A 22,312-nucleotide genomic window follows, 5' to 3' on the forward strand; every position below is an offset into this window, starting at 1 on the left:
TAAGGCAGAAAGCTGGTTTCTTAAAAATTAGAATTTAAATGCTTAAGTAATTTGTGGAGCTTTCATTTGGTAAAATACTGTAATTAAACTGCATAAAAAAAGAGTTAAACGTCATTATTGGCTGCCGTGAATCCAAAAAACAAGCATATGAAGCCTCTGATAATTGTCATGTGTTTTATTAATACATTTAGTCTTTCATGTGCTGTGAAATAAATAACTTACATCCCCTTTTTACATCTCTAGCATGAACACTGGCTTTTGCATCACTTGATCACACTATTTCAGGATGCCAATCGAAAATAGCTGGATGAAAACTAAACTGACACATTAATTACAGGTTGGATTACACACAATACACTCTTTTCTGCTTGGCTCTGCGATTGAACCCTGCAAATGACATGGTACATGTGATTCTCGCCTTACACCCAGTGCAATTGGGATAAAAATAACGCAAGTATTTTTACTTCAACGAAATAAGTATTGTTTTAGGTTACTTGTTACTTTAAAAAGTAATCGGACTATGTAAAGCGTGTTAATTTTAACAGGTTGCCTTTTTCTTTTTGAGATTCTGCTGCTGCACTGTACGTTCACTTTATCAGCATAAATTTAGTGATTTCTGAAATACCGAAATAGATTATTAAATGAAGGAATAATGCGTTTGCCCAAAAATTTGTGGGTATTTCGATGTGTGTGTGAATCTAAGCCAGCAAACAGAGTGTAACAGACATGTGCAAACTACAGAATAAGGGTGTACATGGCCACATAAACAGGTCATTCGCAGAGACATCTACCTCTGTTAACCAGGCTTCTTAGAGACCAAACACCTAGTTTCTCTAACCCAATTAAAAGTTTACATGGTATTTTAGAAACCAAGTTATTAATGCATAAATAAACACACTGAATAATTATTGCAAGTCCACCCTTAGCATGCTTGGATTAAACCATTATTAAACGGTTTTCCTTCAGAACATAAGCACATTTGCACTGTTTTTTTTTTTTTTGCCAGTATGAAATATCAGTACTGTTTTGACCCCAAATGTGTAATGCAAAAGTGGAAATGTGGTTTTAAGCTTTTTTTTTTTTTACAATCAAGAGAAAAGATACTATGACATAAGTGTACTATGGCTGCAGTGTCACTCTAAAAGACTACTTTTCAACCAAAGATGATAACATTTAAAAACAACCTACTTTGCCTTTAGCAAAATGGAACAAAAAACAGCCAACTATCAGAATAATGTTATGTGTAATTATGCATCAGCCACCTAATTATTGTGAAAGATGAACATGTTTTAATTTAGATTTTTTTTAAATAAAATGACCAAGAGGATCTAAAAGTGTTGGTGAGGTCCTACATATCTCTGGAAGAACAGGACCAAACTTAAACGTCATTAAGCTTTTACTTGTAGCTGGATTTGTTCTGATCATGTGGGTCTGATAATAGTGGATTGTCTGTACAAATGAAGTTAAGTTTGCAGAATGACTCCTAAATTAGGCTGCTTATGTTTTCAGAGAATGAAAATTAAAGCTAAAATTGAAATAGGGTGTTGTAAATAAAACTTAACTTTCTACCACTTTCTACCATGTACAGGTCATAGAAGAATAAACCAATGTGAGTTAAGAAAAGATTCAATTTAAAGTTCAGTTTTCTGAGTAGACTGAGAATATTGCTGTATCACATTCTGTTTTTTTTAATGACACACAAGTAAACCTTAACTTACCTCCACCTTTACACCTGCTTGAAAGCTGATGCCATCAGGAATGGTTGTCTGGAAATCTGCGATTGTGTAATACTCTTCTTCAACTTGTGGGGGTGTAGGAGGCTTAGGTAGATTGAGGCCACGTGGCTATAAATAAAACAAGTCATTGAACACACCGTTTCCTAAGAATGTACCTTTCCTCTCTCAATCATCAATATAGTTTGCATAAAATGTAAACCTTGCTTTAAAATATTAAGTTTTTCAACAATTTTCTGTAGAGACTGGAATATTAAAACAAGTTATGTACAATTCAGTAACTTCTAACATTATAGTAGTGCTGGGTGGTATGACCAAAATTCTATATCACAGTATTTTTCAATATGATACCAGTTTCACGGTATTGGACGGTATTTTTTTCCCATGCATGAGTGGAGTGGATGTTAACCACATTTTCCACTGCAATTACTGGCAAAGAACAACCCATTCCACTGTCATGAAAATTATACATTGTACAAAAAAACATTTTAATCTGCACAAGTATTAATACAGGCTTGTATGGCCCCATAAAGTGACAGTTTTCAAGGGGGTGGCACTAATGGAGAGAAGGAATCACATTGCATGACAGATGCAATCAAAATATAGAGCCTTTTTATTGAACAAAGTTTGCAAACAACTTAAACTAAAATTTTGACAACATATTTTCAACCATCCAAAGAGGCATTTAGACTTAGTAAAATATCCAGAGGTGCTTGTCAAAAGTTGTATTGCATTGAACATGTCTTAGAAAAGGAATAAAGAGTAAATATTTTTTGTAAACCAACTACACTTTGTTAATGTTAACAATCTCTGTCCACTGACATGTTAACGTGACTTTTTAAACAACATTTCCATCATTAAATTGCATGATATTTAAACTAATAAATATTAACAATAAAATAAATAATAGTGCAACTTCCAAGACTTCAAGCCCAGGTGCATTACACAGTATTCACCAAATTAAAATAAAATAAAATAAAACAAGTGCAACTTGCTGATGACATCTTTACCAACTGAACCATCATTACAGCAAACTGCATTAATATGGACCTTGCTTCAAGCTAAGCTATATACATACTGTAAATAGTAAAACTGCAACTTGCATTTATAATGCTATTTGTGGTATAGCCCTACGGAAGCATATGAGGGCCACGGTGAAGAAAAAAAAAACTATATGTCAAGAATAAAGGCGACATGTTGACTTTATTCTCCACGCTTATGTCGAGATTAAAGTCGACATCCCCACTTCATTCTCATAGTTTATTTTGTCATTAAAGTAGAATGTCATAAACTAAACTTCATACTAAAATCAATGTTTAATATACTAAATTTTCTCAAACTCCATCATAAGTTAATGTAGCACATTAAATGCTTTGTGTTAAGTGTTCCCTGACCCAGTTGTTAATCACTACACGCTTCTTAAACTGATTTCCTCCGCACTAAGAGGCGGCGCATGCAGCGATCACCGCACAGAATACATGCACTTCATAAAATTGTAAATTGGCTCAGTATTAGGGGATAGAGAAGTGTACATGAGCGTGCTGTGTGATGGGCTGGTGCCCTATTCAGGTTTAGTTTCTGCCCTGCATCCGAAGATGCCAGGTCAAGCTCTGGCTCCTATGACCTTGAATTGGGCAAAGTAGGCATACAGTACATAAGGGATGGACATCTTTAATATTGCTAAATAATAAATACTAACGTTTGCATATGCTTAATAAAATAAAAGTGGCATTTTCTAATACTGAGATGCTACAATCCCTTTTACTAAATGAATGAAAGCAGATGATGGGTAGCCTCTTGTCTGCCAAGTGGGTAATTTGAATAGAAGCAGCAGGCTGCCCAGCAGTTATATTCTTATCTCATTATGGTTTCAGTATTCAATAACTATTTGATTCATAAGACAACCAAAAAAAAAGTTGATATAAAGATTGAAAATAAACAAAAAAGTGGTAAATGTGGTGAACAGTTCACGGGGAGTTTACTTATACTCACTATTGTAAGGTCCCGTCGAGGTGGGGGCCGCTGCCTAGCATCAGGGGACTCTGAAAAGGCAAGAAACCACAGAATGTGATACTCTGACATATATTATCACTAATGCAATCAATGCTGACTGAATGCAACTTCCAGCACTAATTTTACCTTTTGAAATTAAATTTAAGGTACAGTACAGTGGTATGACTACCTAATGAATTCTAAAACCTGTTATGATTCCTGGTTGGGTCACTGCTTCCACTCTTTTTGCATGCAGTTTCTCCTTACCCTACTTTTATGGCATAAGCCATTGATGTGCAGTTTAAAGTAATGAGAGACTTTTCTACATTTTTATTTCTGTTTGGAGAGGAGATTTTAAAAACTCAACTTGGGATTTATATGCGCAACTAGCAGCAACACCCGGTGTTAAGTAATTTTAAGTTCTGGTCCTTTTGTTTGCTAGTATGGATTCAGTCTGTTCTGGTGTTGCACTTGCTCTGAACCTCAGTGACAAAAGTGAGCCACCGGGTGGCACTGTTCGTAAACGTCACTGTAGTAAAAAGGGAAAACTCCTCCAAAGGTACCCAGAGAGTCAAAATCTTGGGTTCCAAAGTAGTCCAGCGTCTCTTCTTGACAAAGTGGCATATGTGTGCAAAAAGTTTGTTGAGATTAGACCAAGGGTGTGGAATTGTATAAAGAACAAACACTTCCATATTGAGCTTTATATTTGAGATTGAGTTTTGAAGACATTTATTTATAGAGTTTCAAATGAGGCGCTTCAGATGCCTTCCAGTAAAAGTTATGCTTGTAATGATAGTAATTTCTTTATTGAATGCAAACTGCAGAATGACAGATTTCACAGAATCTGATCTTTGAAAAGGTGGTGGTGGTAGTACAGGCAGATCACGTGTGTTCATAGCAGTGGGCACTAATCCATAGGATGCCATCCTGTAACGATGTCACTGGCTGTAAACCTGGACTGAGCAGAGAACAGAACAGTTGCACCTCCATTTCTCAGATGGCAGGTGGCATTGTGCACATGATGGAGGTCATGTGTTCCACACATGTTACTATCTGTAACACAGAGGAATCACTGCAGTTATATTTGTCATCTATACAGGAATACATACTGTAACGTGGTGCCTGACTGTTAAGTGGTTGGCAAACGCAAGAACACTAATAGGCAGCTTAAAACCACACTGTAAGTCTCCAAGAAAGACAACATCACACTGACAGCAGAAGATATCTTGCTGTTACCAGTGTGGTTAATAGAGGCTCTGTAGCAATGCCCAGAAAAGCAAAAGGCTGGGGTGCTGAGAAGGCATGGATAAGAAGAAGAGAGATTTGCAACTTCAGTGGAGTTGTACAACATTCCCCTAGAAGTTACATTACACCAACATAACCCTTACTTTTTAGAGGGAGACAGAGAGACCTGAGAAAGCAGGCAAGAGTTTGTGTGACCCCTTGGTCAATAAAAAACAGTAAATAGCCACTGATTGGGGCTGCTGGGGCCATATTGTCCATGCAAGAGCCTGAATGCGAGGAACTAGCAGGAAGTCGGTACTCTCCTGCTCTTCAGGGAATGGGCAGCATCAAAGTTGCTCCCAATTGGGAGTGCAGTCCAGAGAGTGCCTGAAAGTCCCACGCTGTTAAGGATACCTGAGGATTCAGAGTTGCAAAGACCCCAAGGTTCACTGGAGGGGGCAAAAGCCTAATGACTCTTGAAAAAAGACAGAATAGCCACTGACCCTGAGAGTGCTATGACTCTCTTTTTTTCTTTAATATTTTATAGATTTATTTAGCATTCATTTCATATTCTTTGTGTTTTCGAATATGGAAATTTAAGGTTTATTTTGAGCAAAGCACAGTTGTTAAAATTGTTAAAAATATTTAATGTCTTAACACAACACCATTTTGTTTCTTGCGGGTACCTCCATTTTTGGACTTGTGACCTTCCGAGTTTGAGCTTGTGTGTGGTTGCTATCCATGCTGCTATGCCAGACAACTGGAGGTCATGAGCCATCATGTCACTGGACAGATGGTATAAAAGTTAGTGGTCATGCACGTCCTGGTTATCGGAGATTGGTCAGAAACCTAAAAAAACTTTATGAGCGTCTGTATAAATATAGTTTTCTTGGTTTCACAATTTGCGCTAAGATAGTTTGACTACTTCTTTGTTTAGTGATTTGGCTGCAACAATATATTCATGCTTTTGACATTACTTGTTTTGTGACTTTTGTTTCTTCTCTTCATCCCTACTTAAAAAATATCTCTGCCTTTTCTCTGTTAAGGTATTATACAAAGTGAATCCATTGCATGGCTGAAAGTGACCTAGGGAGAGAGTTTATAGCCATTTTGTGGTCTGAGATGTACTGAGTCTAGTAAATTTAAATAGCGCATGCATTTACAATAAACAGAAGGAACGAGAAGAAAAATCAGTTTGTTGTAAATATGGAGAAAGCTTACTGTGTTTTGTATCAAAAAATGAAGATTTGACATCTTTCTGGTTGTCTGTTCCCTCTTTCTCTCTTCCATCTTTGCAAGCACCACTTTGTTTAAAGAAGCCCTCAAGATCATTAGAGCTCGCGTGAGCAGATGATCCTGAAGCCAGCTTTTGAGACAGGATGTCAGTTTTCTTTAGGTATGAGGCTGGGGCCCAGCCCTCCTGGCCTTGGTACCTGCAAAACAACACAGTGATATTACATTCAGCCAACACGGCAAGTATTGATAGTGACAATGAATGCATTCAGAAATATAATTCAATGAAGCACCATACCGTGATGGGGCTGAAGGTTTAAATTCTAATTATATAGACTTTTCTGTGTTATTTTGTGAATTGTTTGAAAATCTGTATCTAATGTTGAAAAGGCAATGAAATGAAATCAATACTCTTGGTCAGAAATCAAAAAACAGGACTGGTAACAAGAACTTAACAAAGGCCTGTTTTTGGTTTTAAAGACACTTTCAAAACATTAGTGCAATGTGGGATATTAAAATAACTTCACTTTGGGCCAATCAGAAGTATCTTAAGTTAGACGTATTTCTCTTAATATTGCATATTTCCATATATTGCCTGTGAATCCTTCATATTCATAATTAATTTTATCAGCATATCAAATGCCACACTGCTCAGAAATGAATAGACACATTACTAATGCTTTATAAGTGCCATTAACGCCAAAATAAGCCTTTTTAAGGTCTTATTACATAAGAGTAAGTGATAAATTAATAAATTTTTACAGTACCTAAAGTGTTACCACAGAACTTAGTTATTCTAAACTTACAACATACAATAACTCAATTCCAAATGAACACAGATGAAAACTATTTTTGTCCTCTATGGGCAGATAAATATTGGTGTGACAGACCACAGGCTTGCTGCTTGAATAGACACAGTAACCCTGTTGCTCGGCATGTGTGTGAAGAGGGTTTGTGTCTTTAGTTTTTATAACACTATATATTCTAAATATTTTGACCATAAAAGTACACCTTAGGTCAGGAATTCACTGGATGTAGGGCCTTATGGAGATGCAGTGTATCAGACCTGGCAGACTTTCTGGAATGATGGGTAGGACATTGGAAAACCTTTAACCGGAGTGTACAGTCTCAACTACTATATGACCATAAATCCTGAGACTATAACAATGAGCATGTAAAGTGCTTTGAGATAGTTGCTTGCTATTTCTGATTCATTATATATGTTAATGTTTGTTATAATTAAAGAAAGTTCCAGTGGATGATCAGTTGTGTGAAGGACTGATATACTAAATACATTCCTACAAAGTTTTTTATTCAGTATCCATTCTCTTTATTTTAATATTCAATATAAAGAGTTTATTGTAAAAATATTTTGAAATTAAAGTGTGTATGAGCATTTTCAGCATATATATTTTATTCATATTTGACTGGATTTTTGTATTGCCATAGTCCATTCATTTATGTATTTAATCTGCTTACTCCAGTTTTGGGTTATGGGGCTCAGAGCCCACAAAATATCCAGGAAGCAAAGCAGGAGCAGATTTTGAACTGCGTGTACTCATGCACACATCAGCATCACCAGTGTGCTCGGAAGTATTACTAATGGCCATCGCTTAGTTCTTTGTGTATGTTCTTGGTAGACCTCATTTCTGCCTGGGCTCTTTCCATCTCTTTCTCAGTAAATGTAAGCTTTGTCACTGCATAGACGGATTATTGTGTAAATGTTCACTGTTAAATGTCTCTTTACAAACCTACATAAACAGCACATTACTATAATTAATTAATTACAAATACAGTTAAGAGAATAAATTTGTTTACACATGCACAGTTTAATGTTTTTAGATGAAGTACATGGAGGCAAACTGATTTGTTTGGGGTCACACAGTGGGTCAGCAACCTCAGGGTTTAGACTGTAATTCATTAGACATTATAATACATTGCCTAGATGTGAAAGGAAAACCATAGTACCCACAGAAAATACCACACAAAAGTGGAGAAAAATGTGAAAAATACACACAGACTAAAGACTAAGCCTGTATGTGAATCCAGGACATTGGTGCAGCGAAACAGAAGTGCTAACCACTGTGTAATTCTGATATTGTTTAACATTAAAAACGTTAATGCCAAAAATATATATATATTTTTTAAAGATTCTTACATATGAATTAAAAATGAAAACATCTTACTTTCATAAGTTTTCACCCCCAGTTGAGTCCATCTTTGATAGCGGTACATCTCACAGAACTGATATTCATATCTGTTTTAGGATATGTCCACTTGCATTGCAAATATTAACAGTGGATTTTTTTGCCCAGCCTGTTCAGGCTTCCATAAGCTATGTGTTACACTGCAGGCTAACAGTAATTTTCACCTCCTGGCAGGCACACAAGATGAAATGAACTGAAGTCTGAGCTTTTAATGGGCTGCTCCAGGACAGTAACATTTTTGATTTAAGCAAATCCAACAAAGTCTTAAATGATTTGGGCCCTTTCTGTTAACCATGATTTGGGCCCTTTCTGTTAGGTGAATCTTCTTCTAAAGCACAGGTCTGTTGCAAGTTCTTAAAGTGATATTGTACTTTGCTGCATCTATTTTGCCTTCACGTAACTATTTAAGGGCCTGGTACAGAGAAGGTAGGGATGTTTCCACAGCTCCATATACAGTGGAACCTCGGGTCACGACCATAATTCGTTCCAAAACTCTGGTCGCAACCCGATTTGGTCGTGACCTGAAGTAATTTCCCCCATAGGATTGTATGTAAATACAATTAACCCGTTCCGGACCGTACGAACTGTATGTAAATATATATTTTTAAAAGATTTTTAAGCACAAAAATAGTTAATTATACCATAGAATGCACAGAGTAATAGTAAACTAAATGTAAAAACATTGAATAACACTGAGAAAACCTTGAACAGAGAAAACTAACATTGCAGGAGTTCACGCTACAGCCTTAGGAACTGCTCGCTGTAAACACTTTTTTTAATAAACAACCAAGAAAAGTAACATTGCAGGAGTTCTCGCTATACCCTGACGCACCGCTCGATGTAAACACTTTTTTTAATAAACAACCAAGAAAAGTAACATTGCAGGAGTTCACGCTATACCCTGACAAACTGCTCGATGTAAACACTTTTTTTAATAAACAACCAAGAAAACTAACCTTGCATGAGTCGACTTCTGGCATGAAGGAAGCGAGCAGGAAGCTTGGTGGAGAGGAGGTTACAGTTCTGAGGTAGAGTCCCTCTGCGCGATGCATGTCTGACCGAGAACAATGTACTACAGGGAGAGACTGAACACGTGCAGAATTCATCGGTGCGTACGAACCGGAAGGGAAACAAAATAGCGCACAAAGAGTTCACAGCGAAAGCATGCACGTCTGACCGAGAACAATGCAATGTGTACGGAAATCATCGGCGCATACAAACCGGAAGGGGAAACTGGCTTGTTCGTCAACCGAGTGTGTGGTCGTGAACAGATGCAAAAGTCTGGCGAACTTTTTAGTCGTAACCCAATTTGTATATGTTCAGAGACATTCGTGAACCGAGGTTCTACTGTAATAGTATGTTGAGCTCTCATTTCATCAGACTAATCCTTTTCCACTTGTCTCTGTCCCCCACGTGCCTTGAATAGTTGACATGTTGATGTGGACTTTTTCTACAATGGCCTAGACTGTTTATCCACTGCAGTTTATTCTAGGTTCCTGCAGTTGGCATTCTGAGATTGCTTTAGTGTTGCCACGAGCCTCTTGTTAATTGCAGTGACTAGTGCCATTCTTATCTGGTTCCTTACTTCTGAAGCATGTACTATTTAACACATTAAATTGTCCCTTATTTTCTGCATGCTATGCTTTGTGAGCTTTTACTGTCTTGCTAATTTTCCTAAACCCACAACAAGTTTTAATAACAGGCATGCGTAAAACTACATATGGCTGAGTATGTGAAGCACATTTCCACTCCATCCTCCAACAATGTTCAGTGCGGCGCCTTGCTCTACATCCTCGACTACCTTTTATCAATGTAGTGCAATTTCTGCCAAAATCTGTCCACTTTTGCAAATTGGGGATGCATCTGTAAATGGGTCTGAATCTGGTGATGAATGGATTGAATTTTATAATTTGCCTCCCTACAAAGAGGAATATCTTGGCAGTTTATATAAAAAAAAAAGTTTCTTACCAGTAAACATTTTGAAATAATTTGTAGAAGCCTTTCAGATCTATCACAAAGAACCCTGGTAGTAAGCCAAAACTGATTGTGCTCCATTCTTCTTCTGAACTCACTTTTTGATTTGCAGAATTGCAAGGTGACATATTCTATTTTGGCAGCATCAGATGCAAGAAAGGAGCCAACTTTGGGTGGAACAGCAGTCCATCACAAGGCAGTGTCACACACTAACATCCACAGTCAGTCACAAAGGGCCGGTATATCGATCCAATCAATTTGTAACCCACTTGTCCACTACAGGGTCAAACCTGGAAACCAGAGCCTATTTTGGCTGCCATTGATGCAATGTGGGAAAACACCATGAGAAGATGCTAACATTCACTCGCACAGGGACAATTTAGAGTAGTGCAGTAAGCTATACAGTATATCTGAAATCTGACAGAAAAGCAGTATGTACACGGAAAATCTGAATGAACATGAGGAGAAGGTGCAAAATGCAAACAGGGCAGAAAAAGGTATAATAGTATTATCACACATAAATGAAAATTACATTTTACATATTTTGTTAAAAGCAAAACTAACTATGTGAAAAACTTTGCAGGTACTGTATTTTTTTTTTACAGAGGCAGGTGGTGATTCTGAAGTTAACTTGTAACCAGTTCTCCTTAAAGAGAGACTGGTGTGCCATTACCTTCCAGAATCAGGTTTAATATCTTGATATCAGAGTAGCAAGTTAGGCCGTCCATTTCCAACATACCTGATTTTCCACCAGCCTTCTAGGTTCTTCTGTATAACTTCGACTGTTGCTCCCTTGACCAAATTAATCTCATCTTTATCTCTGGCTGTGTAGGGGTAGACAACTGTATATTTCTCATCTGAAAACATTAGAGAATGTTAAAGGTTATACACTGTTAAAGACTTGAAATGCTGTCCATTTCTACAATATTGTGTTGGAATGTAGGTTCTCATGGCATGACATTTTACTTTTAGGAATAGTTACTCTCTCACCACCTATAAGAATGAATCAATGTATTTGTAGTTGTCTTCTGCTCAGTTTTATTGATAGTGAAAAAAGTAACTCTATGGACCAGTTGTATCTGAATATTCTTTATAGTTTTCTAATGTTCATGATCACTTGGCTGACTAAGTATTTTTCATGACAGAAATTAATGTTACTTTCATTACCTTTTGAACTAAAGGCTAACAAATACAAATAGATTCACTTGATTTTTAGTCTCATATTTCGTTTTTTGTCAGAACCAAATAATTCATCCCATCGATTGTCGACTTAATTAAGCAGCAATTTGCATTTAAAAATGCTATACATTGTTTTAACAGTTTTATGTTCAACTGTGCAAACTGAAACAAATCTTCTACACATAAGAATATCTGCAAGCCCCACTGATCAGCAGCACTGAAATCAACAGGTACATTGTTTGCAAAGGGAGAGTAAGGTGGGTTACTGTCACTATAAACACATTGCACAGACCCCAGTGTAGGTGTGAATGTGGTCCTGTAGTAACTCTAGGTTGTTTTCATTTTTGTTATTGATTAAAGCCATGCTGTGGAAGTTGAGACTGAATACACCGTGCTTAGCATAGCTAGGTGAAGCTTATTGTGGGTATGCTGGTACACTATACTGTACCCTACTCCGCACACCTGAGTGACGCCCCAAGTTGTATGAATAGATATAAACTGGACAGTAAAGATGTCGATCACATTACCTGTGTTAATAAGCGTAACACTCTCAACTTATCCTGCGTGCTATCATTTATGAATTTGTACAAAATGACTGGAAACATTGGTCTACATCAGGCAGGTGCAGACAGTAAACATGAGAAGGAATGTCTAGCAAAGCATAGTCAAGAGTTCAATCTCTGCTTTGCTGCAATACCTCTTTAAATATCAGCTTTCTAAGAATTCACAGAGCTAATCTATATACATAAAAGCCAAATACCACTGACTGACTCATCACGAAATCTCCTGAACCATGAGGACTTGGGACTTGAAATTTGGAATATAGGTTACCCTTGGCCCATAGGTGCTCACTAAGAAACGGTTTTAAAAATTTTGTGGTCCAAGCGTGTTCTGACTGTATGTCTGTCCGCTTTTCAAGAGAGAACTACTTAACGGATTTAGATCTGGTTGTCTTCTATAATTTGCTTGAACTTTCTGGTTGATTTTGCGACTTCTCTCATCATGCTAAATACCATAGTTCGCTTGCGCTACTGATGTATTTATGGAAATTCAAGAGAATGGCTGTGGATTGAGAGCAGGGGGGCAGGGCCTTCCTCATTCACTCGCCAGCCTTTGTATGAGTTGGTCTACATCTTGCCATGTGTTAGAGTGCACCTTGCCTCCGCTTAGCTAGCGACACCTGTTTGTTCAACATACAGCACATTATCATCTACAGATTGTTAAGGAATAACGTTTGACGTTTTTGAGAGAGAGAGATCAGAGCTCCATGTGTTTTAGAGGGTAGCTGCTGATTGCCAGAGATATCACGGCCATGTGCTTTTCTCCCCACTCGGGGAACACTCTCCCGTCAGAGATGAAAATCATCACATATAGTGCCAACGTCTATTAATTTTTAAAGTTTGTCCTGTTTCAGTACTATGTGGGCGCAGCCACAGGGTACAGCTAGTAATATACAGTATATTGATATGTTTAACCAGTGAAATAGCTAAAAGTTTATCTCTGTATCATTATCACTTTTCACTATATTGATTATTGCTCAGTCCAATCCACAGTGGATCATCATTGTTCTTCTGACCTCACAGTTATTTCCCAGACCCCACACAAACAAAGCACGAAACAACTGTGATTAAAATAATGATTTTCATAACTAATCTTAATGGACAAAATGGTCAAACTGATCGCTAATTGGTATCAAAGGAAACAGAAAAAAAAATTAAATAGGTCAACTTCCAAAATTGGTGAAGTTGCCAGAAAACATTGTCACAATGTAAGATACAGGTCGAAAACTTAAAGATGTAAAAAATTACACAAGCAAGAGTTGAAAAACTGAATAACTGAGAAGATCAGGAGCCCATTTAAATTCCATTAAATGAGGTAAAATGACTATTAGGTAATGTTACTTGCCAGGCAAAGCTGTGGATAATAAAAAAAAAACAACACACAATAGGCATCATCAAGGTTGTGGTAATCAGCAAATTTTAGTAAAAAATAGTAAATTTCGAAAGCTATGGACTACACTCTAAGAAGAAATAATGAAGCACAGTTCTTCATCTTTGGAGAGCAAGCCACAGCCCACATGTCTGTTATATCTCACCAGGTGGTGCCACATCCATATTACTAACTTTAAACTCCGCACATTTACTGGTATCACTATCAGGATAAAAGGAAATGTGTCACAAGTTGTATAATACTTTGCTGCTTGCTTGCTATTTTCTCAGGTTCTGGTTTTGTGCATTTTGAATATTGATTACTGTTTAATAGCTTTTGGAGGTCCCTTTCTGTTGTTTGTTGTGCTTTTTAAACCTCTACTCTTTTTTATACATAAATGTTTCGGAGGACATCTTCAACTTGTTAGTCAAAAGAGCTACTGAAATATTTTTCTCCAGAACAGTCCTTGTATGGATGACTTTTCTCAGTGCAGCATTTAGCTCTGAAGGCAAATATAAAACTAACTAGTCATTTTGCCCGTTACAATAACGGGCGCTAGAACAGTAGTGCATAAACATTAGTAGGAACAGTCTATATTAAATGGCAAGGGACTTTGACCTCATTCTTTTTGTTGGTCGTATTTTTCTTTCTTTCAGCCGTTCTTTTGTTGATGTTTACTTGCTGAGCTGACCGTTCTTCGTGGGCTGCCGCCGTGTATTGTGTGTCTAATTTTCTGTGACAGTAATACTGTCTTGTACGGCTCTATTCAATAAGGACGACCTCAATTGAGCGCGGCGAATAATGGCGTTCGTAGATTATTTAGTTCAAATGGCTCTGGAATATGTGAAGAGCAACAAAGGTGAAGATCTTTATTTACGCGCGCCTTTATTCGCTGCGCCCAATTGAGGTCGCCTTTTTGTGCTCGCCCTTATTGAAGGATACCGTCTTGTACGTCCGCTGGCTTGTACGTCCGTAATATACCTTTAATTTTCTCTGGTGGTAATACAGGCGTGCGCGTCGGTAATATGCCTTTAATCTCCTCTGACAGTAATACTGGCTTGTATGTGGCTGTAATATGCGTCACTGTATTGTGTACCTTTAATTTCCTCTCGCGGTAATACTGGTTTGTATTTCCGTAAAACGCCTCTAACTTTCTCTGACAGTAATATCGTGCATCGCACCGTGCCCCGCGCATGCGCACTTCATCAGAAGACACCCACACACGGACACCTGGACGCACATAGGGATTTTATATATATAGATATCAGTTTGTCTCCATTTTCATGTAAAAAATATGAGAACAATTGGAAGAAACTGCAAACTGTCTTTAGGGTTTCTGTGTGGCAGCATGTGTACAGCCAGTACTGCTTAAGTGTTCTTCTGTGACTGTGTACCTTGTAAAGGGCTTCTCACTAATAGACACAAGTTGTCCAAGCTGTAGATTGACTTATTAAATAATAAATTAATTAAATTACTGTCATGTGTGAATTTTAAAAAAACAAACACAGCAATATATTAATTGCTTCATTCATGATTTATTCATTATATAACCTTCTTTTTGTTGGCTGGGGAATGAAGATGTCCATTCTAATTTATATGTCATAAGCACTCAACTGTTTTGAGCAAAGACACCACAAGCAAAATTTGTTTCAAGGTCATATGGTAAAAAATAAGGGCTGTCTAACATATGAGAGGTGCAGTTTAGCTTGCAAGACATTTGGGCAGGGAAGGGACATCACATTAAATATGCACCACACATTTGGCATGCAGGAGAAATGACAATACGTGCAGTGGTAAATAATTAGCATGCAGGCGAAATATTGCCTCCACCTTGGCCACAGCCTGTGGCGAAAAGATCTCCAAGAGTTCTGCGCCGACCCACATGCCTTGGAAAAGACCAGTATTTCCGAGGAACTGGCCACACAGTGAGAAGTGGAAGGTAAGCAGAAAGGAAACCAAAAGTAAATTAATGCCCTCTGTGACCGAAGTCCATAAAGAAGTCACTAAGTTTTTCTCCTCTATACAGAAGAAAATTTAATTTAATTTAAATTTTTTCTGCACAGTGTACTGGGAATTGTGCTTTATTTTAGGAGAATCACCAACAGTTATTTTAATATTTAATACAGCCCATCCATCCATTTACTCAACGTACTTGATCTAATTTAGCGTCATAGGAGACTGCCAGTAACAGTCAATGTGCAGCCAGTCCATCGCAGTGCGTACTTCTTCTTTTTCATTGTGATTATTATTATGATTATTATTATTTTATATTCACTGAGACTGTTATCCAAGGTGACTTAGTGACTTGAAAGATTAGGAGAAGGCACTATGTTTCGTGTCCATTTTTAGAGTGGGACCAGTGGCAAATTAATTGACTTGTTGAGGGTCATAAATTGGGTTGGAGGAAGTGAACATCAACCTTGTGATTCTTCTTATAAATTGCAGTACTTTATCCATTACAAAACACTACCTGCCAAACTGGTCAATTTAGATTTTCAGACTAAGCTATGACACAAGTCCCTGGGATAAGGATAGAGAAGTAAATAAAAACCCAAGAGACACAGGGTAAATATGCAGACTCCACACAGATAGTGAGAGCATTCTCAGAATGAGGCCCAGTCTTATAGAGCTGCAAGGCACCAGTGCTAAACACTGTGCCATCCTAAACTGATACTGTACATCTTTAAAATTCACAGCTTCAAGAATTTAAATTCTGCATTCATGACAATTAAAATAAAAAGCACAACTTCTTTTTTTTAAAAATAGGCTAAGATTCCTTAGTTATGGCAAAACTGCGTCATATAAAATACATAATAAGAATAATTGGAAGATCTTCAACAAAACTGTAATATATTTAGAAAGAAACGTATCCGATTCACCTACTGCTCAGCAAATTAGAAGTCTAAACAAGTGAGAAGTGATATAAACAATAACTTTTATTGAAATACATTTCTACAGTAATCAGTTTGTTTACACAAGCAATATACTTTTTAGCACCTAACTGGCCGCAAATATACAAACAGGTACTGAAGTTAATACTTTCTCTGTATTATATCATAATTTCACAACAGCAGCATTTTTTCACATAAATGACGTAAACATTTTAGGTTTGTTAATTCAGAGTTAAAGAAACAGTACACTGGAATAATACTAAAGCAGAAAGCAAACGTGTTTGCCTTTTTACACAACATTCTTACAGTTAATGGCCAACACACAGCAGACGGAAGTTGAATTGTTGTATATGTAAGATAATGGGAGCTTTACTTACATAAAACATTATAACTTTATAGAACTGAAAACAGTCATTAACATTTTCCCACAACCCTTCTCTGGATAAGTGTGTTTGGTAAATGAATGCATTGATGGATCAATGGTTGCTAACTTTTCAGTGCAACTATTATGAAATGAAAACAATATACCTAAATTTTAAATAGGAATCAAGTACAACTTAAACTAGAATAAACAATTTTACAGGCCATACTTACCTGGCTTATACACATTTGCATAATTTATACTAAAACATAAGCATATTCACTTTCTAACTTTGTGCTTTGTAAAAGAGGTGCACTCTTTAAGCCAAGAATCTATTATACCTACTTAAAATGCTGTTGGTTGGCTTCCCAGCATATCACCATCATAGAAATTCCAAAATTTATGTAATTTTATTTGGACTGTTCAACTTTAATATTTCAGTTGTCTACTGAGTTATCCCTAACCACCTTTTACTGGCCCAGTCTATGAAATGTTCATAACCAGTTGGATTAGAGACTGTTTAACATATGTGACATACTGTATGTGAAGACCTAAACCTACCTTCATCAGCTGGCATTGAAAAGTCATCTGGGTCATCCTGAGCCTCAAGACAGGTAGCTGGGACCCAGCCTTGTTCATCATCAGAGCTCACAAACCACCAACCTATTTAAAAAAAAAAGTACAAACCTTTCACAATGCATGGAACTTAATATTTATAGCATGTGTATTAAGAGCAGGGAATAAGATTAATATTTCCTTGCATGAATAAGTGTCTTGTGATAAACAGAATAAGGTTTAACTAATTGATTAAGTGCCTACAACTCTGAAATGTATCAATGGATGGATGGATGACTGAGAAACCAATGATAAATTAGTGTTTCCCTAGTACAGATATGGTAAAGCAGAGTCCATTCCTTCTTACATTGGGCTTAAACTAATTTAAGTATATAGAAGCCTCTTTTGGCTGTGGAGTTTCTACACTTTTAACCATCAGCATACATCTCACTATGATGTATTTCAGAGTGTCTTGTAAGATCCACCTTTGATTTGATTTTATGGATTACAGAAGAATCTGTTTTCCTTAATTTACTTCTTTTTAATTAAACCATATATATTCAGCTTTGCCTATAAGTGTGAACTATGAGAAAACATCTTTATCTTTTCCTGCATATTATATGTACTATGTAAGACACAGGGTTCAGAACAGATGTCTGATTTATTTAGTGTTTCCTTAAACCGTTGTTTTCAGTAAATACTGCATTTTTCTCATCTTAAAAAGCTACTGTGTGCAGAGCAGAGGTTAGGAGCACGCGCTGATACAGTGCATTGCCGCTCATGACAGATCAACTTAGCATCCCCAGATTAGGACCCAAGTGCAGCCATGCAATGGGTGACACCTCAGCACCACACTAGTTCAGATGGAATGGAACAGTGTGAGGTTTTTTTATGGTGGCTGGAGTGCCATTGTGCAGAACAGGTGCTCCTAAAATTACTGGAAAGCTCTATAATAGCACTATGCATCAAATCATACTTACATGCTCAAGAAATTACCTTATCAGAAACCACCAAGAGTGAGGTACCATAAGCTAAAAGTGCAAGTATTTAGTTATTATATTGTATTAATCAAAAACATAGGTGCTAAAACATTCGACAAGTCAAGAACACTTTTTAGTGGTTTAGTGGCCAGCTCCTCAGTGAGATTCACCTCACTTTTACCATCAGTATGAAATGTTAGAACATAACTTGTTTCGGGTTACACAGTGTGAAATGTGTGAAGTATGAACCTAGTTGTGGTATAATACACAAATGTGGCACATACTGTTTGTAAAGTTGGATTTACATACCTGATTCATTCTTTTCTATTACTTCCACAACTTGGCCAACAAAAAGACTAATCTCTGAACTCTCCTGCTTCTCATAGTCTGTCACAGCAACATACTGATCTAAAAGAAGAGGGTCTGCAGATGTGAAATCACCAACTGAAAGAGAAAATGGAAGCTGTGTGAATTCACTGAGAGTCTGTCAGCTGATGCTGCATTCCGGAGCACCGAGCACTGAAAACAAAAGCAATGCAGCAGAAAGGTGAAGTTTGTTTCACTGATCAAAGGCAGTTGGTTATTGCAACATGGCTGAAATCAAGTATGAAAAGGTCAAAAATGCACAATAATCAAGCATGAAAAAATGCTTATTATTCTGCACTCACTGCTTATTAAGCCCATAAAAATTAAAGCAATCTTTGATTGAAAATAATATGGTAACAAAAACAAATTAGTATTTACATTAAGCACACCAGTACACAAAGCCCAGGTATCAGTACAGGATGGACAAGAGAGACACACTTGTGCAATGAATTAACCCACCACCATCGCAAGCACATTTACATTTAAAGGATGTCTTTTACCTAAAAACATGTTTTTTCAAATAATGAACAGCTTTGATAATAAAGTGTTTGCTGCTTTGCTGATGCTCCATGTACATATTTTTATTGTCACTCAGTTTGTCATTTGCTCTTTCTACTTCTACAGCAACTCCTGACTAAATGAAACCTTAAGATTTCACTTTCATAAAGAAAAACGTACACAGCAAAATGGTTCTAAAAAAGAACCATTTATATTAGATTTACATATTAGAAAATGAAATGTATGAAGACTCATGCACACAAAATATCAGAACCATTTCCACTATGTATCATCTGAGGGTTAGGTTTGAATCTTAGAAATCAATAAGCATTAAAAAGCTGGCGATACAATGAAGACATTTTTCATTTGTGCCTTACCACTCCAGAAGAGCAATTCAAGCAATTACAAAATTATACAGTTATAAAAGTCTTGGGACTGTAATGTACTGTATAAAGCACAGGTCACATTTTGTAACAAGGAAACAAAGACAATAGCCCATATGTAACCAATCATTTAATAATCTTTTAAATGCATTTCCACACATTTGGCTCAAAGTTGGGAAAATTAAAGGCTGATTACATTATGATAGTTTTTAAATTTGTATTTAATTCATTTGTGAAGGAAAGTGAACATAATGTGAAAGATGAACTTCACCCTTTTAGGATATTGGCACATTTTAGCAATTACTAAGGCCTAAAACAAAAGCCTAGACTGTGTTCATATCTGTTGCTTGTAAAAAGGTTAACTTTCAGAAACTTAAGGCTACTTAATTACTGCCAGTAGAAACACATTCAACCTCAGAACCCAGCATGAGGCCTCACGAGTGCGTTAAACACTGCTGAAGCATAGCCACCCTTGATTTACACTCCACATAATGTGCTACAGTATGTAAACCAACATCCCGTTACTACTTCTTACTTGTGTCTGCACACTGACTGGATGTGGACAGTGACAAGTTAATTAGGACTTTGAAGCCTTTCGCATAAAATATATCATTAACCTTCATAACCCCATTACATTGCATAATTTTTTATACTGAACAAATTCTGTTTGGGTGTCTGTGTAATAATTATACAGACTTTAGGGTATCCAACAATCTACTTTAAAAATCTAACCAGTTTGTTAGTTATATTTATATCATTTATATAAATTAAAAAGAATAGTGACCCCCAGTAAGGAACCATGCTTTTAACTTTGCATAATTTGACAAAAAGTTGCACGCACACAACTTGCTTCTTTGTATATTGAAGTAAATGTTGTAGCCATCTACACATTGTCTTGAATTCCTGCTTGTTTTAGTCTGCCAACTGCCTTATCCTGTGGTAATTGCTGAAAATAAAAAAATATATATATTGTATGTGCTCTCTGATCAAATGTTGTTGTTGCTTCCTCATAGAATTGCAGCAAGTTAATGAAATGTTGTCCCCCTCGTCGCAAACTGTTTACTAAATCACCTGTACCTAACATATGTTGCTTACTGTTTAATTTAATAACTGCTTCCTTCGATTGTCCTGTGATACAAGTTAAGGTTACTGGTCTACTATAGGCACATATAAGTAGTATCGATCTGATTATATTCTTTTTACAGTGGTGTGAAAAACTATTTGCCCCCTTCCTGATTTCTTATTCTTTTGCATGTTTGTCACACAAAATGTTTCTGATCATCAAACACATTTAACCATTAGTCAAATATAACACAAGTAAACACAAAATGCAGTTTTTAAATGATGGTTTTTATTATTTAGGGAGAAAAAAAATCCAAACCTACATGGCCCTGTGTGAAAAAGTAATTGCCCCCTTGTTAAAAAATAACCTAACTGTGGTGTATCACACCTGAGTTCAATTTCCGTAGCCACCCCCAGGCCTGATTACTGCCACACCTGTTTCAATCAAGAAATCACTTAAATAGGAGCTGCCTGACACAGAGAAGTAGACCAAAAGCACCTCAAAACCTAGACATCATGCCAAGATCCAAAGAAATTCAGGAACAAATGAGAACAGAAGTAATTGAGATCTATCAGTCTGGTAAAGGTTATAAAGCCATTTCTAAAGCTTTGGGACTCCAGCGAACCACAGTGAGAGCCATTATTCACAAATGGCAAAAACATGGAACAGTGGTGAACCTTCCCAGGAGTGGCCGGCCGACCACAATTACCCCAAGAGCGCAGAGACGACTCATCCGAGAGGTCACAAAAGACCCCAGGACAACATCTAAAGAACTGCAGGCCTCACTTGCCTCAATTAAGGTCAGTGTTCACGACTCCACCATAAGAAAGAGACTGGGCAAAAATGGCCTGCATGGCAGATTTCCAAGACGCAAACCACTGTTAAGCAAAAAGAACATTAGGGCTCGTCTCAATTTTGCTAAGAAACATCTCAATGATTGCCAAGACTTTTGGGAAAATACCTTGTGGACTGATGAGACAAAAGTTGAACTTTTTGGAAGGCAAATGTCATGTTACATCTGGCGTAAAAGGAACACAGCATTTCAGAAAAAGAACATCATACCAACAGTAAAATATGGTGGTGGTAGTGTGATGGTCTGGGGTTGTTTTGCTGCTTCAGGACCTGGAAGGCTTGCTGTGATAGATGGAACCATGAATTCTACTGTCTACCAAAAAATCCTGAAGGAGAATGTCCGGCCATCTGTTCGTCAACTCAAGCTGAAGCGATCTTGGGTGCTGCAACAGGACAATGACCCAAAACACACCAGCAAATCCACCTCTGAATGACTGAAGAAAAACAAAATGAAGACTTTGGAGTGGCCTAGTCAAAGTCCTGACCTGAATCCAATTGAGATGCTATGGCATGACCTTAAAAAGGCGGTTCATGCTAGAAAACCCTCAAATAAAGCTGAATTACAACAATTTTGCAAAGATGAGTGGGCCAAAATTCCTCCAGAGCGCTGTAAAAGACTCATTGCAAGTTATCGCAAACGCTTGATTGCAGTTATTGCTGCTAAGGGTGGCCCAACCAGTTATTAGGTTCAGGGGGCAATTACTTTTTCACACAGGGCCATGTAGGTTTGGATTTTTTTTTCTCCCTAAATAATAAAAACCACCATTTACAAACTGCATTTTGTGTTTACTTGTGTTATATTTGACTAATGGTTAAATGTGTTTGATGATCAGAAACATTTTGTGTGACAAACATGCAAAAGAATAAGAAATCAGGAAGGGGGCAAATAGTT

The 22,312-nt window shown here is 37.0% G+C and overlaps 1 protein-coding gene across 4 annotated transcripts in view; it reads right to left on the bottom strand.

The window, feature by feature from the left end:
• sh3pxd2b (SH3 and PX domains 2B) overlaps positions 1 to 22,312 on the bottom strand; it is a 146,292-nt gene that overhangs the window by 11,819 nt on the left and 112,161 nt on the right. For 2 of the 4 annotated variants that reach the window (XM_051933345.1, XM_051933346.1), the window contains 7 exons: positions 18,568 to 18,702; positions 17,285 to 17,386; positions 15,302 to 15,385; positions 11,103 to 11,220; positions 6,171 to 6,382; positions 3,726 to 3,775; positions 1,719 to 1,844 (listed from right to left, as the gene is read on the bottom strand). In XM_051933345.1, the coding sequence (XP_051789305.1) occupies positions 1,719 to 1,844; positions 3,726 to 3,775; positions 6,171 to 6,382; positions 11,103 to 11,220; positions 15,302 to 15,385; positions 17,285 to 17,386; positions 18,568 to 18,702 (827 nt within the window). The remainder of the gene's footprint in view (positions 1 to 1,718; positions 1,845 to 3,725; positions 3,776 to 6,170; positions 6,383 to 11,102; positions 11,221 to 15,301; positions 15,386 to 17,284; positions 17,387 to 18,567; positions 18,703 to 22,312) is intronic. The other 2 variants (XM_051933348.1, XM_051933349.1) reach the window with 1 other exon arrangement.

This window comes from Erpetoichthys calabaricus, chromosome 11 (assembly GCF_900747795.2).
Source record: "Erpetoichthys calabaricus chromosome 11, fErpCal1.3, whole genome shotgun sequence".
Classification (NCBI taxonomy): Eukaryota; Metazoa; Chordata; class Cladistia; order Polypteriformes; family Polypteridae; genus Erpetoichthys; species Erpetoichthys calabaricus.